We start from the raw sequence: 23,280 nt of genomic DNA on the forward strand, positions 1-23,280 counted from the left end.
TAAATTCCACTTTGTGTGACAGACTGACCAAGAGTCAAGAAATGGTGTTTGTAGGGCTAGAGTAAATTGATGTCCTTTAGAAGTCCCTTAAAAGAAAAATGACTTTCAGGCAAGAGTCTTGTAGTACAGAAACAAATAGCAAGGAATTGGGTAAAAATATAGCATTTTAAGTTGTGTTGAACATGACTACAAAGTAGAAGATGCCAATCAACAAATGCTCTACCTTATAACCAACCAAAATCAATGTTTCCTGATGGAATGAATGTAGATGACCTAAATCAGAAAATAAATGTGTTCATGAGATATTGTACCTATAGCTTCACAAGTCACTTATCGCTAAAGAAATTTTTGGTAAAATAATTAATGAATTTCATTTAGTAAATACTATGATTTCTACTGTGACATTTCAATATTTAATAATAAATAATAAATGAGACACAGGTAACACTATACAAAATATTTAATAAGATATGGTATTAACCCACATTCTAAGTACAATCTAAATCAATCAACCAACACATATGGTTATGCTGATTAAATATATTTTGATAAATTAAATTCAAATGCTTAACATGTTCCTGCAAAACTCAATGTATTAAACAAAAAGTAATAACTCAAAATCAAACAGGTAATCAATAGTGCAACTTATACCTTCATTAAATATTAATTATTTTCTTGAATAGTTCAATATTTTATGACTTAGTATTTTGTGAAAATTATTAATTCACACAAATTAGCATAAAATAACATGTAGATCCCATGTGCCCTTTATGCAACTTCTTCCAAGGGCAGCATTATTCTTACAAAGGTACTACATTAGAACTAGGATTCTGACTCTCGTCGAATTCCTACACATGACTCAGATTTACTCGTGTATTCACACTTTTTTGTATATATTTTTGCTGTATTCGACTGCCTGACACATGACAGTCTCCTTACTCACTTCAATAGTCAAAATGATACAAATAGTAAAGTTCTAATAAAACTTAAAAGGTGGATTTTTAAAGTAAGGACAATGTTTTTAAAGCAAGGATAAATAACATCTTATTCTTTGTGTCATAACAGCCATTGTATTTCCTGTATTCAAGCCCCTCCTTAAAAGTGCTGTGGCAGTTCCAAGGTAGGCTCCAAGGCTACACAGAGAAACCCTGTCTCAAAAAAACAAATAAATATATAAACAAATAAATAAAAAGACAAATATATTTATTTCTGTGGAGAGCCAATACAATTTAGTAAAAATTATGATTTTAGGATAAATTATAAGCTTATAAATTTTGTTATTATAAAAATAATTATAGTCATGTGAAGCAAAGGAAAACTCTTTACCTTAACACCCTGACTATCTAACAGAGGAAAAAATGGGAAAAATAAAGGAGTCTGAGAGGAAGGAATTGAATGTGAATTTCAGCCAAACATATTACGTCAATGTATGCAATTCTGAAACAAGCAAAATGTTTACTTAAAAATTAACATAGATTGGCTAATAGATGTTTGTTCATTTTTTTTGATGTAAGGCTTTTGCAGGTGTTAATTTTTAGTCTCAAAATACAAAATGCATTGCATGATTGATTTGTTTTGACTTGATTTGATTTTGCATTTGAAGCATTTAATTAATTACAAGGTTTTTAAGTTGTGAACTTGATATTTTAATTGTTTTTTCCAGTGTAACATTGTAAGAAGCAAGGTAAATGATTAAAATTCCAGAAAAAAAAAAAACTTCTAATCACAGCATCTATTACAAACCATCACAATAAGGGCTGCTTCAAAGAATGGAATCTTACTCCACATCTCAAAGTGACAACATATCACCGCTAATGTGACAAGTAGTTTCTGCTGTTATTTATTTACTCTTTCTATGCTCAAATAAAGACATTTTTAGGAACTAACTGTTCATTAGACTTAATTCTAAAACAAACGTAAAATCCTCAACTTCTGGGAGCTAGAAGTATGCTAAATCTGTTAACTCTAGATAAAATAAATGGGATTTCAATACTCTATAATCAGATTATTTTGAAGCATGCCTAGATTTGATTAATATTCATGTTGAATCTAAAGGACAGAAGCTTTTCACACAGTCTTTGAGTGATGAATTCTGAAGAGACCCAGGTTATTGTTCACACATTTCATGTAGATTTAAATATTTGGAGTCATTTTAAATAAGCACTCAGTTATCAGTAAGAACACAATTTACATGTGTTTATCTTCTAAAATAATATTTAGTCACATCTATCTATATGTCCAATTGTACATGTCAGGTGAGCAGAATCTCACCTGGAAATAGAATATGAGTGCACATGACTTTTTCAGGGGTTTTGGTTTGTTTCCCTGCACCCATACAGTCACCCAGTTCCAATGTATCTGAAAGACCTGGCTCTTGTGGACACTGTAAGCATACAAATTTGCATATGTCAACATACACACATGCATGAACACATGCAAACACACACATGTTATTGAAAAAGAATAAGACAAGAGCTTAATGTCCTTATTCATTTATATATTGTATACTATTTACTTAAGTTTTTAATAACAGTGTGGAAGCCCAAATTTTGTTCTATCATCTTAGATTGAAATGACAGAATACTCTTCACTTTCCAAGTCTAACATAAAGAATTAAAAATGGAAAACATTGATTGAATCGAAAAGGCATAGAGATGAGTTTTAATCCGTAACAGTGCTCATATAGTAAAGGAAAAAAAATCTACTGTGCCAAAACTCTGCTAAATGTCCACAGGTTGCATTGCATAAATAGAGTATTCTTACTCTTTCCCATCGAAAATATTTTGCTTCTAGAAGTCACAATGACCAGAGCATATCACATTTTATGCTATCTTAAAAGTGTCCTGCTATCCTTTTTTGTCTCCTTGAAATACATTTTATTGAAAAATTATATTAAAATTGATAGCTTTCAATCATTAATTTTAATAAGTTAGTAAATGAAGTGTTTCAATATATTTTAGCCAAAATTCAAGAATGAAATGACCTGTAATTTCTATAGTATGAGCACAGTTAAGGAGCATTTTGATTAACTGAGATGCTTGGAGTTCACCAACCTTCAAGAATCAACTTGATCCATGACCTGTTAGAAGATGAATGTTCTATACGAGACTGTAGAATTTAAATAAGATTCATAACACTAAAAAGAAAATATTTCCTCCAACTTAAATAACCAAGCAATAAATCACGGTATAAATAAGTGATGCCTTCTGATGATTTATCTATAGAACATGTTAACATGGCAACTTCAATTACTAATCCAGAAGTACTATTCCCCAAGCCATCATTTAAATTGTACGAGTGCAAACAGTAACACTTTAAAATGTTAAACCACCGTGGCTTCAGATTTGCTAATTGAGTTTCTTATGACTTTATTGTTACTGAAGTGGGTAATTAGAGGTTCCATATAATTTGAGTTGTGTACTGCAAACTGAAACTATTCTGTAGATCAAGAAGAAATGGGAAGCTGCGACAACACTGCTTGGCATTCCCTGTGCCTTCGACAGCCTTCTAGGTGTTTTACAGTGGAGAGATTCTTGCCTGCAAACTAAACTGGCTACCCTCTGTCCCTATAATAACTTCATGATTGGGAAGCCATATGGTGCAATGCTGAATGTTATATTAAATTGTGAGTCAGATTTTGGCCAGCTTTATGCTCATAAATGAATATCAGAATTATACTCTTGCAAATTTCCGTACACTGCTGCTTCTTGGTTATGTTAAGCTTATTTGATCCTTTTCCTTTTTTAGACACCTACAGAGATAAAATTATGCCTAATTTTAATCTTAATGGCTCCAATAGATAAGAGGAAAGATAGAGGGCTATGACACAGTGGGCCTCGCCTGCTCTTACCTTGAAAGAAGCAGTCTTCATTATGAACCATGGTTATTTTCTGCTTTTTCAGGCAGGCAGCTCTGTGCACTTCGCAGTGGTTTTCATAGAATTCCCCATCAGACCCACAGACCGGTTTGTAATGCTGCTTACAAGCTTCCATGCAGGCACACTCCGCATGCCTCGTCTCTCTGCTGATCACGCAGTGCCTCCCCAAGCCGCAGAACTTATTTTCACAGGATCCAAAAGGGCCATCCTGAATTAGAAATTCTGGAAATGAGAAAGAAAACAAATGATGTGGTTCTCTTGTTGACATAACCACTTCATTTCAAAATATCAGTTGAACAATGTCTATAAACTATCAAAGAAATCCAGAGTACCATGACACAATTAACTAACTTATAACAAAACTCAGTGAGTAACCATTTCAAATGCTGTCAAATTCTTCTCTGGTTTCTCTCCTCTAGCTCTGTCCTCTCTTTTCAGAGTACATTGAGATTTGAAGACTCACTATTATTATTGTTATGTACAATTTTAACATTTTTGAAGATTTTATGTAATGCGTCCTGACTACTCTGACCATGCCCTCTTTGCCTCCTCTTGTCATCCAGGCTCCCTACAAGTCTCATGTCCATGTCTGTTATTTTTGTTTTATGACCCTCTGTGGTTATCCAGAACTGCCCATGAAACTGCAAGTTTGGAGTTGTTTTTTGAAGTCTGATTAAATATACTTAATACCATTATAACAATTCCAAAAAAAAATTGTAAGCAGAGTTCAAAGAGTATCTTGACTAATACTAAAGAATTTTACAAGTATAAAGCTTTTTTGTTAGCTATTATTTTTGGCCCTTCAAAATGAACTGCCATCAGACATATATAGAGTTGAATAATAGTTTAAAAATTAGTTTGATATTAAAAATCAAGTTCATATATTGATGCTGGTCAAATTTAAATCAGGTAATTTAAAGTTATACAAGAACATACCAATGTCAACGGCATAGTAACAAATGGTAATCTAACTTGGAACATAAATATGCCAAACCAAAATTTGGAGGTGCATAGCTTTACCTCCTGAGTGGCAGCTAAGCGGAGGCAGCCATAGTCTATTCAGTCATAGACCCTGTCCTTGTTCAAATCATGTCATGTCCAAACTGAATAGCAGCTCATTACAACATGCCCAAATACCATAGTCGTTTATTGGTGGTCAATAAAGTAATTTCTCTAATTTGTTTCTGCTGGATCAGAAACTTTTCTGACCTCATTGCAGCAGAATGCTTAGCTTTTGTTGGTTCTGAGTGATACAGAGCTCATACCATGTAGTAGTGTGGTGTTTCTTTCTCTGGGAATAGCATGCTCATTCCAGCACCATCTTTAATGGTGCTTTGACTACCTTGCTCAGTAGTCATGGCAACCAACTGAGCAAAACAGGACAGAGAAATGGTAGCTCAGCTATTGGCAGTAGGAGGGAGGGAAGCAGGATTCCAGCGAATACTCCACCCTCCTCTTACACATGCAAGGGATCCTGGAAGATGCTAGTTTGTATGCTATATTAATGTGGGATTCCCCTCTGCATGCTATGAATATGTTTTTTTTTCGCCATCGGTTATTAAAGAAACTATTTCAGTCAATGGCTTAGTAGAGTAAAGACAGGTGGGAAATCCAATTAGAAATATAGAGAGAATGCTGGTTGAATCAGGGAGATGCTCTGTAGCTGCCAAATTCAAAGCCACCAGTCGCCAGCCAGAATTTTACAAGTAGAACAGCCTTGTGGTGTAATAAATTAATAGAAATTAGTTAATTTAAGATGTAAGTTTTATCTAGAAATATGCCTAAGCTATTGGCCAAGCATTGTTATAATTAATAGAATTTCTGTATGATTATTTGGGTCTAGGCGACCAAGAAGTGAACGAACAGTACAGGTCAAGGTCTCAAGAAAGGAAATGGGTTGGATATGAAATTACCCTGCAGAATGATTTTTGTTAGGACTGTGAGCCACATGGTGAGGTTAGAGAGGCTACTGTGGTTGGGTCTTGAAGTGAGAGGGTGTAGAGAGGACATAGGAGTGATATAACAGCAGACAAGCATCAGAATTCTGAGGGGGGGGGGAGGGAGGGAGGAAGGAGGGAGGGAGGAAGGAGGAGAGGAGGGAGGGGGGAAGGCAGAGAAAAGGGAGAGACAGAGAGAGCCCTGCTTTCATTGCATTAGGATAGTCACCCTGTATTATGACAGAGGTTTGAAAAGAACTGAACTGTCATTTCCATTCCCAGAAACTATGAAAATTTTTTACTTTTCTACATTTCATGCAGTGTCAGAAAGTGTCTGCCAGATAATTTAGTCTGGCCTAGTCTACAAGTCAAGGGACATGAATGGCAAACTTGTCTTTCGTGGACTAAAGGACTGGGCTTGCTTTTCCTAATGTGTCCTAACTCACAGCAGAGGTCTGTAGGTTGTTTGACAGACTGTCAGGGACAGGACAAGGGCTGATTTCAAAGAGAGAAAGAAGGCAGCCACACTGTCTGCAACCTAACACTGGATAGAAAGAGGAAGGGCAAGTAAAACGGACAGCACAAAGTAGCTTCATTGAGTTATCATCCCTGCTGTGAAGTAATCATAAATTGAAGCAATTGTTTAACACTCACTTCTCAGACTATATGTAAATTCTCATATGTTTATAAACTCTGTGGATCACCAAATAGGACTTTGGCTAAGTTATTATTGTGATTACTCTTAGCTGCCTAATCTTGGGTAAACAGGCATTTATCCCTATCTTCCCAGGAAAGATAACTAATTAGTACCCACTACTCAGACAAATAGTTAATTTATCTTGCTGAAATTTTTCTCTTAACAAATGTAGTACATTGAAGTAAAAAAAATCTAAATTTACATCACATACATCTATAAAATAATGAGTGATTTGAATGTAAAAGTAATAATAACCTTATATTAGTGTGTAAGCAAATTATCAATTAATATTAGGTCCTAGATAGCTATTATTGCAACAGGGCAATTTTTCAGCCATTACTATGTTTTAGATACTTGTACATCTTTTTTATTGCTAAATATGAAGAGTTATAAAGAATGTGCTTATTTATTAAGTGAGAGCTTATAAAAGAGTGATAATTTGACTTTTTAGTAAAACTGAGGCAGCTCTTGGAAACCTTATAGTTTCTCCTTGGCTAAGTTGTGATAACAGGTATTGTTACTATCTGGTACACAATGTTGTTATAACTGGTGGCACTATTTGTACCAATGTTTTTGTGATAAGTGGCACTACCTATTATACAAATGTTGGTGTGACATGGGTGACTATCTGGTACCAATGTTTGTGTCAGAGTTAGCACTCTGTGGTGCATGAGATAGTTGAGTATCTGGTACACCAATGTCGGTGTGATAACAGATGCTACTGTCTGGTACACCAATGGTGGTATGAGGATTGGAACTCTACAGTACATGAGATTGTTATAATAACAGATGACTATCTGGTACTCTAATGTTGGTTTGGTAACAGGTGGCTCTTTCTGGTACATTGAAGTAGAGGTGTGTCTCCAAGAGTCTGTCTTTCTAAATTCTTGCTTTTACATCATGTTCTGATTTAAAGATTTCAACTAAAAAGCTGGCTACTTTGTATACATCAATAGAATATTTTACAAGTCTAGTTAGAAATTCTTGCTTCCTATTGTTGATACACTTAAAAAAGAAATGCAATTAATTTATATGAAATACAGAAGAAAGTTTATTAATGTAAATAAAAAGCAAAGATATATCTTTTTACAGCAATTACCAATAACTAATGTTAAATTTAAGTTTCTACTGATGTTACATCAATTAAATCTGGTCAGCATGTCAAAGATTTTTTTTTAAGTATAATCAGATAGTGAATTTGACCAATTTAATTAAGAATTAACTTGTAATTTGATAAAGTAGCATTTGTTTTTCCAACAGTGGATTATATATTTGCATCATTTGAGAATTTCTGTGCCTTCCTAAAATAACGAAATATTCAAATTACAAACAATGAAACAACAAAAGCTAAATGTCACAAAGAAAGCAAAGTTACACAATATTATATTAAAGATGCTTGTCCTAGATTCCCAATCATAATTTACTTCTGTTTAACAGGTTTTTATATTTATTATACATACATATATATATATATTTATGTTGTTATCATATATATATATATATGTTGTTATCATATACATAGATAACTGAGTGAATTTTTCAAAAATGAATTTTTTATAACTGTAATTTGTAATATGGCTTGTTCTGGGATGAAAAAAATTGATAATTTCTTCAAATGCTTTACAAAGGGAAAAAGATAATACTTTAGAGACAAAGATTTAGAGGCCTGGTGAGGGGCACCGAAAAGATTAAAAGACACAGCACCAAGGTGATTACCATAATTCACCCAACACAGGTGAGGTACTTAAACAAGGAGCATTCAGAAAGCTGGCAATGCTAACATAAGGAAAAAGACTGAATCGAGGCTTAAAATGATAATAGGGGGAGGGGGAAACAGCAGATTAAGGTGAGCTGCATTAATTATTGTGTGGAATATAGACATACCATTTAATTAGAGCCATTTTTCATACACTTTCTCCTAGCATATGCTAGGTTAAAGTATAAGATGTATTTATTTATTTATTTATTTTTAACTTTATTTTTTTTTATTAAATTATAAAAGTTTCCATTTCAGCCCCTCCTCCCAACACCCTCCCACTCCCCCCACTCCCTCTCCTCCTCCCTCTCCATCCCCTAGAGCAGTCAGGGTTTCCTGCCCTGTGGGAAGTTCAAGTTCCTCCCCCCTCCCTCCAGGTCCAGGAAAGGTGAGAGTCCAAACAGACTGGAGCGCCAAAATCCAGTATATGCAGAGGAAGCAAGTCCCAGTGTCATTGTCAATGGCTTTTCAAAAAGGCTCCGGGCCAGCCACATTCAGAGAATCTGGTTGGATCACGTCCTCGTTCAGTCCCAGTCCAACAGGCCTTGGTGAACTCTCATTATATCAGTTCCCTTGTAAAGATGTATTTAATAGCAACTCTAAATGACTAACATTTTAGTCATAGATGAAGGCTCAAATCATTGTTTTTAAACTGTATTTTTGTCTGGCAAGATATTCTACTAATAAAACAAGAGGCAACTAACAAATTACACTGAGTCTCTCAATACAATAATCCCTTTGTTTACACACATCTACTAAAGCACAATTTTAATCACAGTTAATGTATGTAAAACACACTTAGTTGTGGTTAGATGTACTGTTCACCTGCATTGACAAATCACACACTGATAATGCTCAATTTAAAAATATGCACAAAGTCTAAAACATTCTCAACTATTTCACACAAAAACTAATTTTTACTTATATTCTTTAAATTGATCTTTTAATCTACAGTTGGTTGTTTGATTTTTTTTCAGATAGGTTAATGCGACAAAGACATTAAAATCTAAAATTTTATATTACCAATCTGACCTAAGAATGGAATTAGTGAGCTAGTTAAATGTTCAAGCCTCATTTTTCATCAAATAACATACAATTTAGAATTTAGTATGTATTTCTTAAATAAAATAGAGAGAAATAGCAACAAAGTTAATACTGTTACCATGCAGCTACTGAGAAGATACTTTATACATGGCCCTGAATGTGTCTGGTTTTGGAATATTCGATTAAGAAATATAGTGATTATGATTATGAATGATAATTTGTTCACGGATTTGACAGTAGGATATTTGAATAAAATTGTTTTAACAAATAAGTGTCTTCCCCAACAAACTGTATTAAAAAGTCTGTTGGAACTGGGTAGGTAGTATATGCCTGTATTCTGGAAACTCTAGAAATGGAAGTAAATAGACATTAAGTTTTAGGCCAACATGGTCTACATAAAAATCCTATTACAACATAAAGACACAAGCAAGGTACATCAAGGAAGGTTTGGAACTAGTGTGCTTCAAAATAAGATTCCTAAAATTGCCAAGAAATTCTTGCACAATATTTTTCTCAGATGCCAAAAAGTTAAAAATAATTAAAAATTCTTTAAAAATTAACCATTCTTCTATTGAGGGGCACCTAGGTTGTTTCCAGGTTCTGGCTATTACAAATAGTGCTGCAATGAACATAGCTGAACAAATGCTTTTGTGGTATGATAGGGCATCTCTTGGGTATATTTCCAAGAGTGGAATTGTTGGGTCTTGGGGGAGGTTGACTCCCAATTTCCTGGGAAACAGCCACACTGATTTCCACAGTGACTGCACAAGTTTGCATTCCCACCAACAATGGATGAGAGTTCCCCTCTCTCCACATCCTCTCCAGCATAGGCTATCATTGGGAACCTTCACCCGTTGATGGATGGAGATTGAGACAGAGACCCACATTGGAGCACTGGACTGAGCCCCCAAGGTCTAAATGAGGAGCAGAAGGAGGGAGAACATGAACAAGAAAGGCAGGACCGTGAGGAGTGCGTTCACTCACAGATACAAGGGGACTGATCTAATGAGAGTTTACCAAGGCCAGTTGGACTGGGACTGAACGAGCACGTGATCCAACCAGATTCTCTGAATGTGGCCGGATTCTCTGAATGTGGCTGGCCAGGAGTCTTTCTGAAAAGCCGTTGACAATGACACTGGGACTTGTTTCCTCTGCATATACTGGATTTTGGGATCCAGTCTGTTTGGATGCTCACCTTCCTGGACCTGGAGGGAGGGGAGAGGAACTTGAACTTCCCACAGGGCAGGAAACCCTGACTGCTCTTAGGGATGGAGAGAGAGGAGGAGAGGGAGTGGGGGGGAGTGGGAGGGGGTTGGGAGGAGGGGCGGAAATGGAAGCTTTTATAAATTAATAAACTTTTATAAAAAATTCTTTAAATATTGGAATAAAAGAAAAGAGAAACAAGAAATACACAAAATAGGGGAAGATTCAGAAGTTTCCATTTCCCTAATTATATATTTTGAGTTAGAGTCGCAAGCATCCATTTTCGTGACAATCTGCCACCCACATATAGAAAATTTGGAAACCAAAGTAAAATTTTGTTTTGTATATTATAATCTCATGGAATTCATAGCCAGCGACACATGTAGCAAACTACAAAGCCTTCAGAAGATGGCACAGTGTGACCTTCCAGTGACTACTGTGATTACTGTCTGCATCTTCTGTTGTGGCACTGTTAGGCTGGCTAAGAATTTGCTCCAGTATCACTACTGAAGACAACCCAATGGAGAGAACATCATCTCTACCTTGAATTTGTGACAGTCTCCCTATCCTATTTCGAACAACATATTTGATCTTCAGTTAGTTCTTCGGTAGTATTTTTAAAGACAGAATATGCAGGAGTGCAGGGAAGTCGCATACAATCTGCCACCACACGGGACACACAGGCTCCTCAGCTTCAGCATATGGCTTTAATATTAAACCAAGTGCTGCACCATGAAGTCAGATGTTTTCATTAAGAATGATTCTACACAACATTTTCTCCCTGTCCCTGGTCTCCTGAGCCCCTAACAACCTCTGGTCTCCATGTTTAGGGCTTTCCAGAGTGTATCCCTTATCTCTTGAAGACTTTTTATCATAAAGGGGTGTTGAATTTTGTCAAATGCTTTTTCAGCATCTAATAAAATGATCATGTGGTTTTTTCTTTCAATTTATTTATATGATGGATTACATTGATAGATTTTCGTATGTTGAACCAGCCCTGCCTCTCTGGGATGAAGCCTACTTGATCATAATGTGTAATTTTTTGGATGTGTTTTTGGATTCGGTTTGCCAGTATTTCATTGAGAATTTTTGCATCGATGTTCATGAGTGAGATTGGTCTGTAATTCTCTTTCTTGGTTAAGTCTTTGTGTGGTTTTGGTATCAGGGTGATTGTAGCTTCATAAAAGGAGTTTGGCAATGACTCTTCTGTTTCTCTTTTGTGAAACACATTAAGGAGTATAGATATTAGCTCTTCTTGGAAGTTCTGGTAGAATTCTGCATTGAAACTATCTGGTTCAGGGCTTTTTTGGTAGGGAGGTTTCTGATGACAGCATCTAATTCCTCGTGACATACAGGTCTATTAAACTGTTCACAGCGCTACACTGCTAGTTCACTGATAGTTGGTATTTCAACAGTTTTTATTTTTTTCACATAAAATAAAATCTACATATTTTTCTTTATTAAAATGCTTAAGAATAAACAGCCCCTTATTATGTTCTTCATGAGATTAAAAAAATGCATTTGACCTATGCTGTAGGACCCAAAGAGTAAGGTCTCCCACAGCGGGCGTCAACTGCTCCATGGAAAAATCCCCATTCACCACGGAAAGGATATTTTCTAGATAGTAATGTCTCGCTGTATATCCCAGCCAAAGAGCCACAATTTCCCTCAACTCCTTTATTCTGTCACCAATACACTGACCCTTGTCTTTACATCTCTTCAATATCGAGGAAATAAAACTCACTAGCTGTCTCTAGTACCTGCAGAACATCTGGTTGAATTGTTGTTGCCCTGAAACCTCCAGGAGGACATTTGGAGTAAGTTGCATTGAGAATACAGGAGAACACTAAGGAATGGTACTTTGGCATAAGAATAATGTTATTATACTCCTCTTTCCATGATAGGTATGAGGGGAACTGCCACCTAACGAAAAATCTTGAGTCGTGGTGGCATTTACAGAGAACCTGTGTGCAGAGGTATGAGTTCCTGTCATCCTGCTCCGCACACATGATGGAGTTTGCAGATGAAAGTAGACACCCTCTCTCCCTTAGATTTCTCTGGGTTCTTCCTGGTGTTAAATGGTGTTATTCTTCCTCTCACCTGTCTTAAGTAGCAATTCATCTTCCTTTTTAAGGATGACGAAAAAATGTGTTGTTTTTTTTTTTTATAAAAAAGGCGTGGGGGAGAATGGGAACAAAAATATCACTGTAAAACAAAAATACTAAAAGCAAATGTAATACAATATTAAAATCAATATGGCAGAAAACACTACGTGCTAACAGACAATATGAGATACAATTAAAGTGGGAGATGACAGGAAAGGGCAGCAGCCACAGGCCTACATCAAGAGCTTGTCAACATGAGTCTGAATGGAAAGGATTTGCCACTTCTGCTGAGAGCCTCCTTTGTGACAGAGGAGGTGATGACAGGCCTAGAGATCACACAGGCACAGATACAGAGGGGACATTCTCGTCTACCCACAGCAGTGAGAGATGAAAGATGCTCTCTAAGGGCTCAGCACCTGATGCCATCACCATGAACTCAAAGATGCTTTTTCTGAGGGATTTTGTGGCCAAACTGACTGTTTTCTGAAGCTATATGTAGAGCCACATGACTGCTGAACAAGGTCAAGGAGCTTCTCGGTGAAGTGGGCAACTGCAAGGGTCTATGCCTTTGGATTTACTCAAGGCTGCATTGCACAGGCCTTGCTGTGATTCAAGACCAGTTCCCTTTAGATAGGCGGAAGTGCTGCATAGGGATAATTTGTGTTTCCTTTTCTATTTATCTGTTTCTTTCTTTTCTTTATTTTATTTATTCTGTGTCTTTTCGTCATTTATCTTGACCTCATTCATTCCCACATGCCTTTGCATCTGTCTTCTGCCTGCCCCAACTAAAGCAAAATTTCAGAGGAAAACAAATAAAAGGTAAAAATAAATGGGGAAGATTAAAAACCTCACCATGGAAGCTGCAGTGTGACGCAGTGAATCATGCAGGAAAGCCCTTTGTCCGTGTATCTTTACCCTCAAGTAAGTGCTCAGAGTAAAGAGTCATTAGTCTGGTTTTAGGTCTCCAGATTCACCTTCGCTGTCAGTTCTGAACCCTCACTGGGACTCTGCCTGGATATCCTATTGTTACCCTGTTTTGTGGAGATCCTGCCATAGGGTCTGTGGGTCAGGTCCTTTCATGTGCTCCAGAAGATCAAAAAGATGAGGTGGAATGTTGGGGTGGGTCAAGTCATAACCAGGGATCTGGCCCTGGGTAGCTGTAGGGTTGGTGTGCCTGCCAGCTCTTCCCTGTCCTCACAATCAGGGTGAGCTCTCCAACATTGCCCAGACTTATACACCTCTTACAGCAATGAGCAAGGGGTGGGGGAGTTCTCCTGTGTTAATGCCTTCAGGATCAACTCTCCTCCACCTTCACCATTAGGCCTGCTCTATTGCATTGCCCTGCAAGGGACAGGGTCACCCTCCCGAGTACTGCAGCTGGGGAGTGCTAGGGAGAGCCCTTCTGCTCTTAAGACCCAATATTTATTTACTGACTTTATGGAACCTATTCTCTGTGGAGGGATGCCATACTCAGCCTAGATAAGTGTGTGGGGGGGTGGGCTTGGCCATGCCCCAAAGCAATATGCTGGACTTTGTTTACTTCCCATGGGAAGCCTTATCCTCTCTGAAGAGTGGATGGGGGTAAAGGTGGTGGGAGCAGGAGGAGGGGATGGAGTGGGACCTGGGATTAATATGTAAATTGAAAAAAGACAGTTTTTTATTTTTACATTTAATTACTTTTTTCATTGTAATTATTCTTGTATTACATAAAGATCTGTTCAGAGAAGCACATTATAACATTGAGAATATTCCCATTCATAATGTCTAACTTAGTTCTTAAAAATGGCTTTTCTATACACCTTTTATCCATTCTGGTGGGTACTACTAGGGAAGGACAAACCAGACATCTTAGAACTGGGTAAGCAGACAAGACATGATGATGATTTGTTCTTTTGCCTTCATGGGAGCAAAGGAAAGAATATGGGAAAGACAGTGTTGTGAATTCAAAATCCAGAGAAATGCTATTCAAAAACAACATTCTAGAGACAGAATTGATGGCACGGAGCAAGTTTATTCTTGGGTCTACAACAAAAGTAACACTGGGGGAAGCTCTTTTATCCCTTGAAATACAGCAATTTTAGTACTTCATGTGCATCCGTTAGACAAAAAATGAGATCCATGGGCAGTGAAAACTAATGATGTTTGCTGGGCAGTATCTGTGTTGCCCAGGCCAAGAAGACAGTTTCTAAATAAATAAATAAAAATTAAAATAAGAAGATAATTTACTGACTCTAATGAGAGTGAGAGGACTCCTATTGTGTGATTTGAAAACGTATGTTCTCACAAATTTGCAAATCTAAAAATTCAAAAGTAAATTAATTTGTAGACACGTGAGTCTACCAAAGTTAAACAACAGGATATATAAACAGAATTATCCAGATATGTAAAAAAATAAAATTGTAGTGGTAGTTTTAGAAAAGCTATATTAAAACAATGACAAAATCCTAGTTCCCGATAGACTTACAATAAATACTACCAGATCTATGAAGAATAATAAGACCAATGATCTTCAAATTGCTCCACAAAATGGAAAGAGAAAGATCACTCCTGAACTCTTTTTTAAAATCCAGTATTACCATGATCTGAACACTAGAAAACAGACACAAGAAATAGAAAAAACTTAAATGAATGCTCCAGAGGAAATTACAAGCAAATAGTTTTAATTGAAATATCTCAAACTACCCACAATTCTTCAGGGATGAGTATCCACAAAGGTCAACGATTCCTGAACGCTCCATAAACGCCACACAGTGTCACTTTACCCACCTATTGATCAACAGTCTCCACCCATCACTGAGACAGTTGGCAAATTTTATCCACAACTATCACAAAATCTGGCTTCTTAAACAAACCCAGACATACCTCAACAAACTGTTTGCTGTTGGACATTTGCACAAGACTTTTTCAAAACGTGCATCAACTCTAATCTCATTCCCAGTATTTCCATCACTTGAATAAATTTAACTTTGGGAATTGTAAAAGTTAGAAAATAATGCAGATTTTTAAATCTCCATTTTCTCTGAATATATGTATGTGTACACTGTGTGTGTGTGTGTGTGTGTGTGTGTGTGTGAGAGAGAGAGAGAGAGAGAGAGAGAGAGAGAGAGAGCCAACTTTTCTTTAATATAGAGTGTTGAAGCCATAAACACAATTTTGATCCTTTTAAAACTTTTGAACCCACTATAAAGTAGTGATTTAAAAATAAGTATGTAGAGTTCTGGAGAGTATAACCACCAAATAGAAACAACCTGTTAAATAAATAAAGGAAATTTATTTAGTGGTTCTTTGAAAGTTGATTCTAAACATTTATGTGAGTGAGCTGGAAATATTCTGTACTGAGCAGGTTCTCTTTGTACATAGATTTCCAAGTACCTTTCAGTATAAGACTTACAGTTATTACTAGAGTCTTATTGGATCAGTCATTAGAGTACTAGCTCCCTAACAATGCACAATCATGTTAGGAGTCTGGAAGAGTTTACACTTATAACCGTAATGGGAAACAATGAATTTAGAAGGCAAAGAGAATCCCTGTCTCAGTGGCTTGTCCTCCACAGCAACACAAAATTTTTCGCAGCTATAGCATTAGCCTCTGTGTTAAGGTTCCAAGGAATAATGCGAGTGATCTCTTGGACACAATATTGGGAGTTTATTAAAGAGCATTTGCTTATGTCAACCACAATGAAACTTATAGCTGAGGACATTTTCCCAATGATCTGAAATACAAAACCATGATTTACATTGTTCCTTCTTTGCTCATCCTTCTCTTCATCTCCCTCTCCTTTGATAGGCTGTTTTTATGCAGCCCATACTAGCCTTGAATTTACAGTCATCTATTATTAGCTCTACCTCCATCATAGACTTCTTTAAACTGGAGTTGAAGGTGTGAACTATCACTACAAAGAGTGTCTTTCTCTTTATAAAGAGATGGAAGTTGACGTGAACTTGACAACTAAAAAAACCCTCCCATGAGCCACGAGGTCAAAATAAATATGTAAACCATGTGAAATAAGATTAAGCAGTGAGGACAAGTACAGTAGAAACAAAGCAAACAGTTCTGTAACTTACTGACTTACACTCAGAACTTAGACCAAAGCTAATCTCTAAAACAAAGCAACAAATGTCTTAATTAAAAAGTAGAATGATCTACTTAAATTTATTTTGAAAGATACTATCCATAAATAAAATATCCAAATTATTGAACAAAATTCAAATTAAAAAATATATGGAAAATAAATAAGTGAACATAAAACAAAATATAGAAAAGAGAAAATGTCAGCCCATACGACTGTCATTTCCTGAATTTCTAAAGCCAAATAATAGAAGGTCCAGATGGGCAGGGAAGAAAAACAGATGGTAAGAAATAATTAATAAATGATTAAAGTATTTCCCAGAACAAAAAAAAAGTGGGTTGCCAAATTTAGAGACTTCACTCAGTACCCAGAATGAATGAATTATAGTATACATTTATCATGACATACTTTGAAATTTAGAAATAATGAATGTATAGAATAGAATTTACTACAAGTTTGTAAAATAAGGAAAATATATTCATTCAGATCAATTGAGTCAATTTGATTACATTTGATTTTGTGGCTACAATAGAATCAAACAGACAGACAGACAGCAGACAGACAGTCCACAGGTCTAAATAAAAAAAAGATCTAGTTCTTCGGTCATTTTCGCAGTCTCTCCACAGGTCTTCCTGCTACAACAGGCAAGTTATTTCCTACTTTCCACAGAGAAACTCCAGCTTTAACATCCTCCTCCCTTTTGGAATAAAACAATTCTAAACACACAAACAAACCTCACAACCCTCTCCCGCCATATGCCTGTATATCTTCTTAGTGTTGGCTACACTGCCACCTCTTCCAGCCAATACTACAAAACCCTAGACTTTAAGATCTCGATGTCCATTAACAGGTGAGTGAGCAAATTAAACACTGTAATAAATCAACAGCAAATTCAAAGGATCATTCACCTTAACCAAGATGGAACTATTCTGTGTTGCAAGTCGATTCATTATATCAATAGAGAAAATATCACATAAATACACCAAAGTACAGAAATCACATGGTGAGCATAATAGATGCAGAAAAAACTTTGATAGCACCCCTTCTTAATCCTAACATAATGGTATTAAAAGAAACATAGTCCCAGAGAATGTTCCTACTATAGGCAGGAACATGGAGTCGGGTACTGAAGCAGAGACCAAGGAAAGCTGCTTACTGGCTTACCCAGACTGCTCAACTACTTTCCTTACACATCCCAGTCCCACCTGGCCAGAAAAGCGCTGTCCACACTGGGATGGGCCCTATTAAATCAATGAGCAATTAAGAGAATGGCCCCACCGACCTCTACGCAGACTAATTTAATGGAGGCATTTCCTCATTTGAGGTTTCCCATTGCCATATGTCAAGGTTTGTGTCATGTTTGGAAAAAAAACTAAACATCACAGAAAGTAGCAATGAATGAAAACCTGGATAGGGATGAGAAAGTATCATATAAACTTTATATGATACTTTATATGATAAAAAATGTCATATAAAAGTACAGGGCGAAGAGAACTTCAGTGGGAAAAATCCAGTCCATCACAAAAATCAAAAATAAAAAGCAATGCTGTATTATCTTTACCTAAGCTACTAGGTATGTCTAAGTCATCTAGATTGTTTTGATGTAGGCAACTGTTTGCTAACTTAAAAGGGTAGACACTCATCCCTGTGTTTAAAACATCTGGTTTTGGAGGGAGGTCACTTGACTTTGAACACCACTTGATAAAAGTCCTGCCTAGAAATTTAAAATCATTACATTAAATTCATTAATGTGTTTAAGGAATATGTAAGGAATGATGTCAAACTTAGCAATAAAATGGTAATCAGAATACTTTAGTCTCCTTGGGGATAGAAAACAGAACTCTATTGCTAATCTTGTGGCTAACTACAGTTATAGTACATAATTTAGCCATCACAGTTGAAGTAGCCATTAGAACTAGTTTTTTAGTGACATCAGAGATGGCTCAGTAGATTAGGGCATATTTTTTATGGCTGAGGACCTGAGTTTTATTGATCCCTGAAATCAACAAAATGGAAGGAGAGGACAAACTCCTGAATGATGTACTATGATGTGTAAGCAAGCATGTACTGGTTCACACACACACAAACATACACACATGCATGCACAATGAATAAATAAATACTTAAGTAAACACAAAAAGATAAAAGATATATCATTTTTCTTAAAAGTATGATATTAGTAATAATTTATCTTTTATAAAAATTTTAATTGAAAATAGATTCCTCTTTCATCTTGATCACAGTTTCAGCTCCCTCCACTCATCCTAGCTCATCTGACACATACTCTCTCCCCCAGATCAACTTCCCCTGTATTTCATCTTCAGATCTTCAGCAAAGAGCAGGCCTCCAAGACAGGACAGCCAAAGATTTCAAAACAAAACTCATTAAGTCAAGAGAAAATCCCAGCTATACAAGATGGACAAGGCAACCCAGTAGGAGGTAAACATTTCAAAAGTTTACACTCCCACTGCTATGAGTCCCACAAAAATACCAGTCTAATAACTATAACATATACTCAGAAGACCTGATTCAGGCCCACTCAGACTCTGTGCTTGCTTTCTCTTCTAAATAATTTCAGATATATACGTGCCTGAAATCTCTGAAGACTGTTGGATCAAAGGATTGTTTTGACTGTCTTTATACACTTAACATATCATGTATTACATCATGACCAATCAAAATACACCCTTATAAAACATACTTTTAAAACACGGTTGCTCAGTGTCAGTATTAAAGAACTGTTATGTTAATCTGAAATGCAATGAATGTGACCTGAAGTATGGCTCTGAGGTTAAGAGGTTATACTGTTCTTGCAAAGAGCCTAGTTCAGTTTCAAGCAATCATACTGAGCAGTTCACCTGGACTTCATCCCTGACTCCAGGTCACCTGCTTCCTCTGGCCTCATGTGGACTCACATGCAGACCCTAAACATAAATAAGAAGACAAAATAAAGCTCTAAGGATAAATCTAAATAATGAGTCAGGAAGAGTTGTTAGAATGTTTGATATCCATTTCCAGGTGACCATTTCTCCCTTCAGCTCTGGCCCAGCTCCCAACATTTCCTTCTTTGCGAAGGAGTTTCCTGAAGAAACTCATTTCTTGAGGTCATTGTTTGTATAGTATGATAAACTGATCAAAGGATACAAAAGTCTGAGTAATTTCTGTCTTTTCCCAAGCCAGTTATACACATTTCATTTTTTTTTGTTTACTTCTGTGGTATGCCTGTCTCCTTTACTGTCACGCAGATTCTGTCATCCTATCTCATTCCACTCCACCTCACGAAGATTAAAAGCATAGAAATAACTTCTGAGTCCAAATCTTTTGAGTCACCTTGGATTGCAGGCACAGAAAGGGATTAGAACTACATCCACACAAAGATGAGCCCTCAGTGCTACACAACCCTAATGAGAACAAGAACCTGTGAGGGCAAAGTCACATCCTGAGGCATATGTGATAAGAGCTTCCATCTGGGTATGACAACCTAGGTGACTCTCTGCAGGAACCCAGCAGAGAGCAAGCGTTGCCACATCTTGTTCGTGTTTGCTGGATTATCCATTATCTCTAGTTCCTTGCCTCAGTCTTTCATCTATTATAATCTGTAGGTCAAATCAGTACTCAGAAGATTAAATTAAGGTTCATACCTTTTTTTTAACCATTTCCTTCCCCAGTATTCCCACATTTCAAGGTCTCCCACTGCTTTGTATCATTACTCATCCTTGTGAATGTTGGTATGCATGGCTAAGCCTAGAAATTGGGAATGCCTGTGGAAGCCGGAACATGGCATCAGAACTGGATCCACACTTACACGTAAGCTGAATCGTGGGTGCTAGAACTAGCACACTCTACAAGATATGTAAAATATTGAATTTTAAAATATTTCAAAACATCAGCTTAGGGAATATCACAGAAGAGGAGGCAGGAAGAATGTAAGAGTCACAGGCCCAGAAAATCTACTATTTGTGTCTCCTAGAAATGACTGGAAGAAGAGCTACATCCCTGATACCTCAAAAACAGGACAGCCTACATAAGATCTGAACAGTGGCCGATGGCAATAATTATGCTAACTTGACATATAAAGATTTCACAGGGCCCCACCTTTAGGCAAAGAACTATAGGCAATTAATTCTCCCTGTAAGAGGGAGAACAAATCTTTCCCATGGATTAACCCACTAATTGGTTATCTAATACCAAGTGGTCAGTCCTGTTATCATATACATATATAAAATAAAAATGAATTGAATAGATTATATTTACATATTGATGTGCCTAAACACACAAATATTAGACAATGATAATCAAATAAATAGGTATTTATATTTTATATTATAATTATATTTTAATATTTTTAGATTAGCAAAAATTCATATTTTCCTTAGTAAAATTAAAATGTATAGTTTAATTATGTAACCACCCCTCTTTACTGCTTTAATGGATTGTTAAGCTTTTTCTTCATTAGGGTTTCTACTGCTGCAACCGAACACTATGATCAAAAAGCAAGTTGGGGAGGAAAGGGTTTATTTGAATTACACTTCCATATTGCTGCTCAAGAAAGCCAGGATAGGGACCCAGGAAGCAGGAGCTGATGCAGAGGTCAAGGAGATGTGCTGGTACAGGTTTGCTTCCCCAGGCTTCCTCAGTCTGCTGTTTGACCGAACCCAGAACCACCACCAGCTTAGAGATGACACCAACAGTCATGACCTGGGCCCTCCCACACTGACCACTAATTGAGAAAATAAGTTACAGCTGGATCTCATGGAGGCATTTCTTCAACTGAGGCTCCTTTCTTTCTTATGACTCTAGCTTGTGTGATGTTGACACACAAAACAAGCCAGTAAAAGCTTTATGAATTCTCTGGTTTGTAGGGTTTCTTTTTTTAACAAAATTGAAAAGTAGGAGTTTCTGTTTCCCTTCCCCTCTATTTCTAATAACTCAATTACATATTTGTTTGCTGCCTGTAGTTTGCATATCAATAACTGAAACACTCATTCTGACTATTATCTCCTCTGGTGTTTAGTTTTAGATATGTTCTCTTCTTAAATATTCAATGTAAGAAATTCACTAATCCTTCTATTTTATTTTTTTATATTATGAAATGTGTTTTTCAATTTAGAGGTATAATTTACACCTACTTGTTTGTTATATATTTCTAATTAACACACTAAGTCTTTATTCTAGTGATTTGAATATATGAAATGAGTTATGATGTCTCTACAAAGTTCATAGTTAATACTTTTATCATCTTTGTCGTATAATAGTTTATTTTAAGCAATTGTTACTTCTCATTTTTATTCTACTTTTCTGATTTTTTTATATGACAGGTAAATTTATTCTTTACTTTATTTCTTCTTTATGTTTTTGTTGTTCTTTTTTGTTTGTTCGTTTAATGAGGCAAAGTTCAAGTATTCAAAGCTGACCTATTCCTGAGTCTGCCTCTAGAATACTGGGATTGTATGTGTTTGCTACTATACACAGTTTATGACTGCTGATTACTGGCTAAATAGAAGCCATTGGAAATTGATCTAAGGTTCTTTATGCTTTTTATTTAAATATTTCTACACAATTTTCTACAAGAAAGAAAGTTACTTAGAAGCAATTTGATGTATTTTGTATACTAAACATTTAAACTTAGTTCATGTGGTCCAGAATTGTCATTAATTCATCACTATATTTGACCTAAGTGACAATTCAGGAATTCTAGCAGTGCTTACTACCCAGGTTGGGCAATGTTTTCTCTACATGGGAGGAAAGGTATTGTTCCAATTCCTCAGTGGGAACCAAGGACTGTGCCAGTCAAATCTTTCACCTGATTGCTACCCTCCCCGCTTCAACCCCATCCACAGGGCATTTTCTCGTTTTTACTGGAAGGCAGTGGAAGAGGGATTAATGATAGACCAGATACTGGAAAAAAAAAAAAAAAAAAAACCCTGCAAACCCTGGAGTAAGACCTGCTGGTGCTCTCTTTTCCCCCTCTGCAGTTCTTTCCAAAGAATGTGTGCTTTGAACTCTCACCGCCTGAGCCTCCACAGACTCTGTTCAATTTGAGTAGAGAGAAACTGCTGCGCTATCCCTCTGTGATAGTCTACAAACCGTCTAATCCATTCCCCGCAGAGCCACACATCTCACGTGGGTGATTGCCTTTTCTGAAGGTCACTGCCCTGTCTTCCCTGAAGTCTGCATCTTACAAAAGCTTTCATATATTTGGCCTCTGTTTTGTAAGCTGCTTCCTTAGGAGAAGAAATCCTCCATCTAAGCTAGAAACCCAAGTATTTTGAGAAATTGAAGTTTGATTTTCATAAAAACAAACATGTTATAAATAGTGGCAAAGCATGTTTTCGGTAAAATATAGTTTGATAAAAATGTGTGCACCTGACTGATTCTAGGATGCATATTATAAATTGCAGAATTTTATTGTATGGTTAGTGTGAAACTAAAATCTGACAATTAATTAAAATCACTTTACAATTTGAATCATGTTACCTCAGATAACCCTCTCTTGCTCAACTTTAGTTCAACTTCACATACATTCCACTCACAGCACCCTGCTCCTAGGCATTCTGAGTTCACTCATGCCGTTTGTCTTCCTACAACCTT

General features: G+C 36.4%; 1 protein-coding gene and 1 pseudogene across 4 annotated transcripts in view; both read right to left on the reverse strand.

Annotated features, from left to right (window-relative positions):
• The window catches only part of Fstl5 (follistatin like 5), a 501,743-nt gene that overhangs the window by 299,773 nt on the left and 178,690 nt on the right, over nucleotides 1–23,280 (reverse strand). For all 4 annotated transcript variants that reach the window (XM_085682503.2, XM_085682502.2, XM_048424769.3 and 1 more), the window contains exon 4: nucleotides 3,851–4,099. In XM_085682503.2, coding sequence (XP_085538629.2) covers nucleotides 3,851–4,099 — 249 coding nt within the window. The remainder of the gene's footprint in view (nucleotides 1–3,850; nucleotides 4,100–23,280) is intronic.
• LOC146890101 (NHP2-like protein 1 pseudogene) lies at nucleotides 12,853–21,384 on the reverse strand (annotated as a pseudogene).

The sequence above is a fragment of the Myodes glareolus genome, chromosome 20 (genome assembly GCF_982192425.1).
Source record: "Myodes glareolus chromosome 20, mMyoGla1.1, whole genome shotgun sequence".
Taxonomy (NCBI): Eukaryota; Metazoa; Chordata; class Mammalia; order Rodentia; family Cricetidae; genus Myodes; species Myodes glareolus.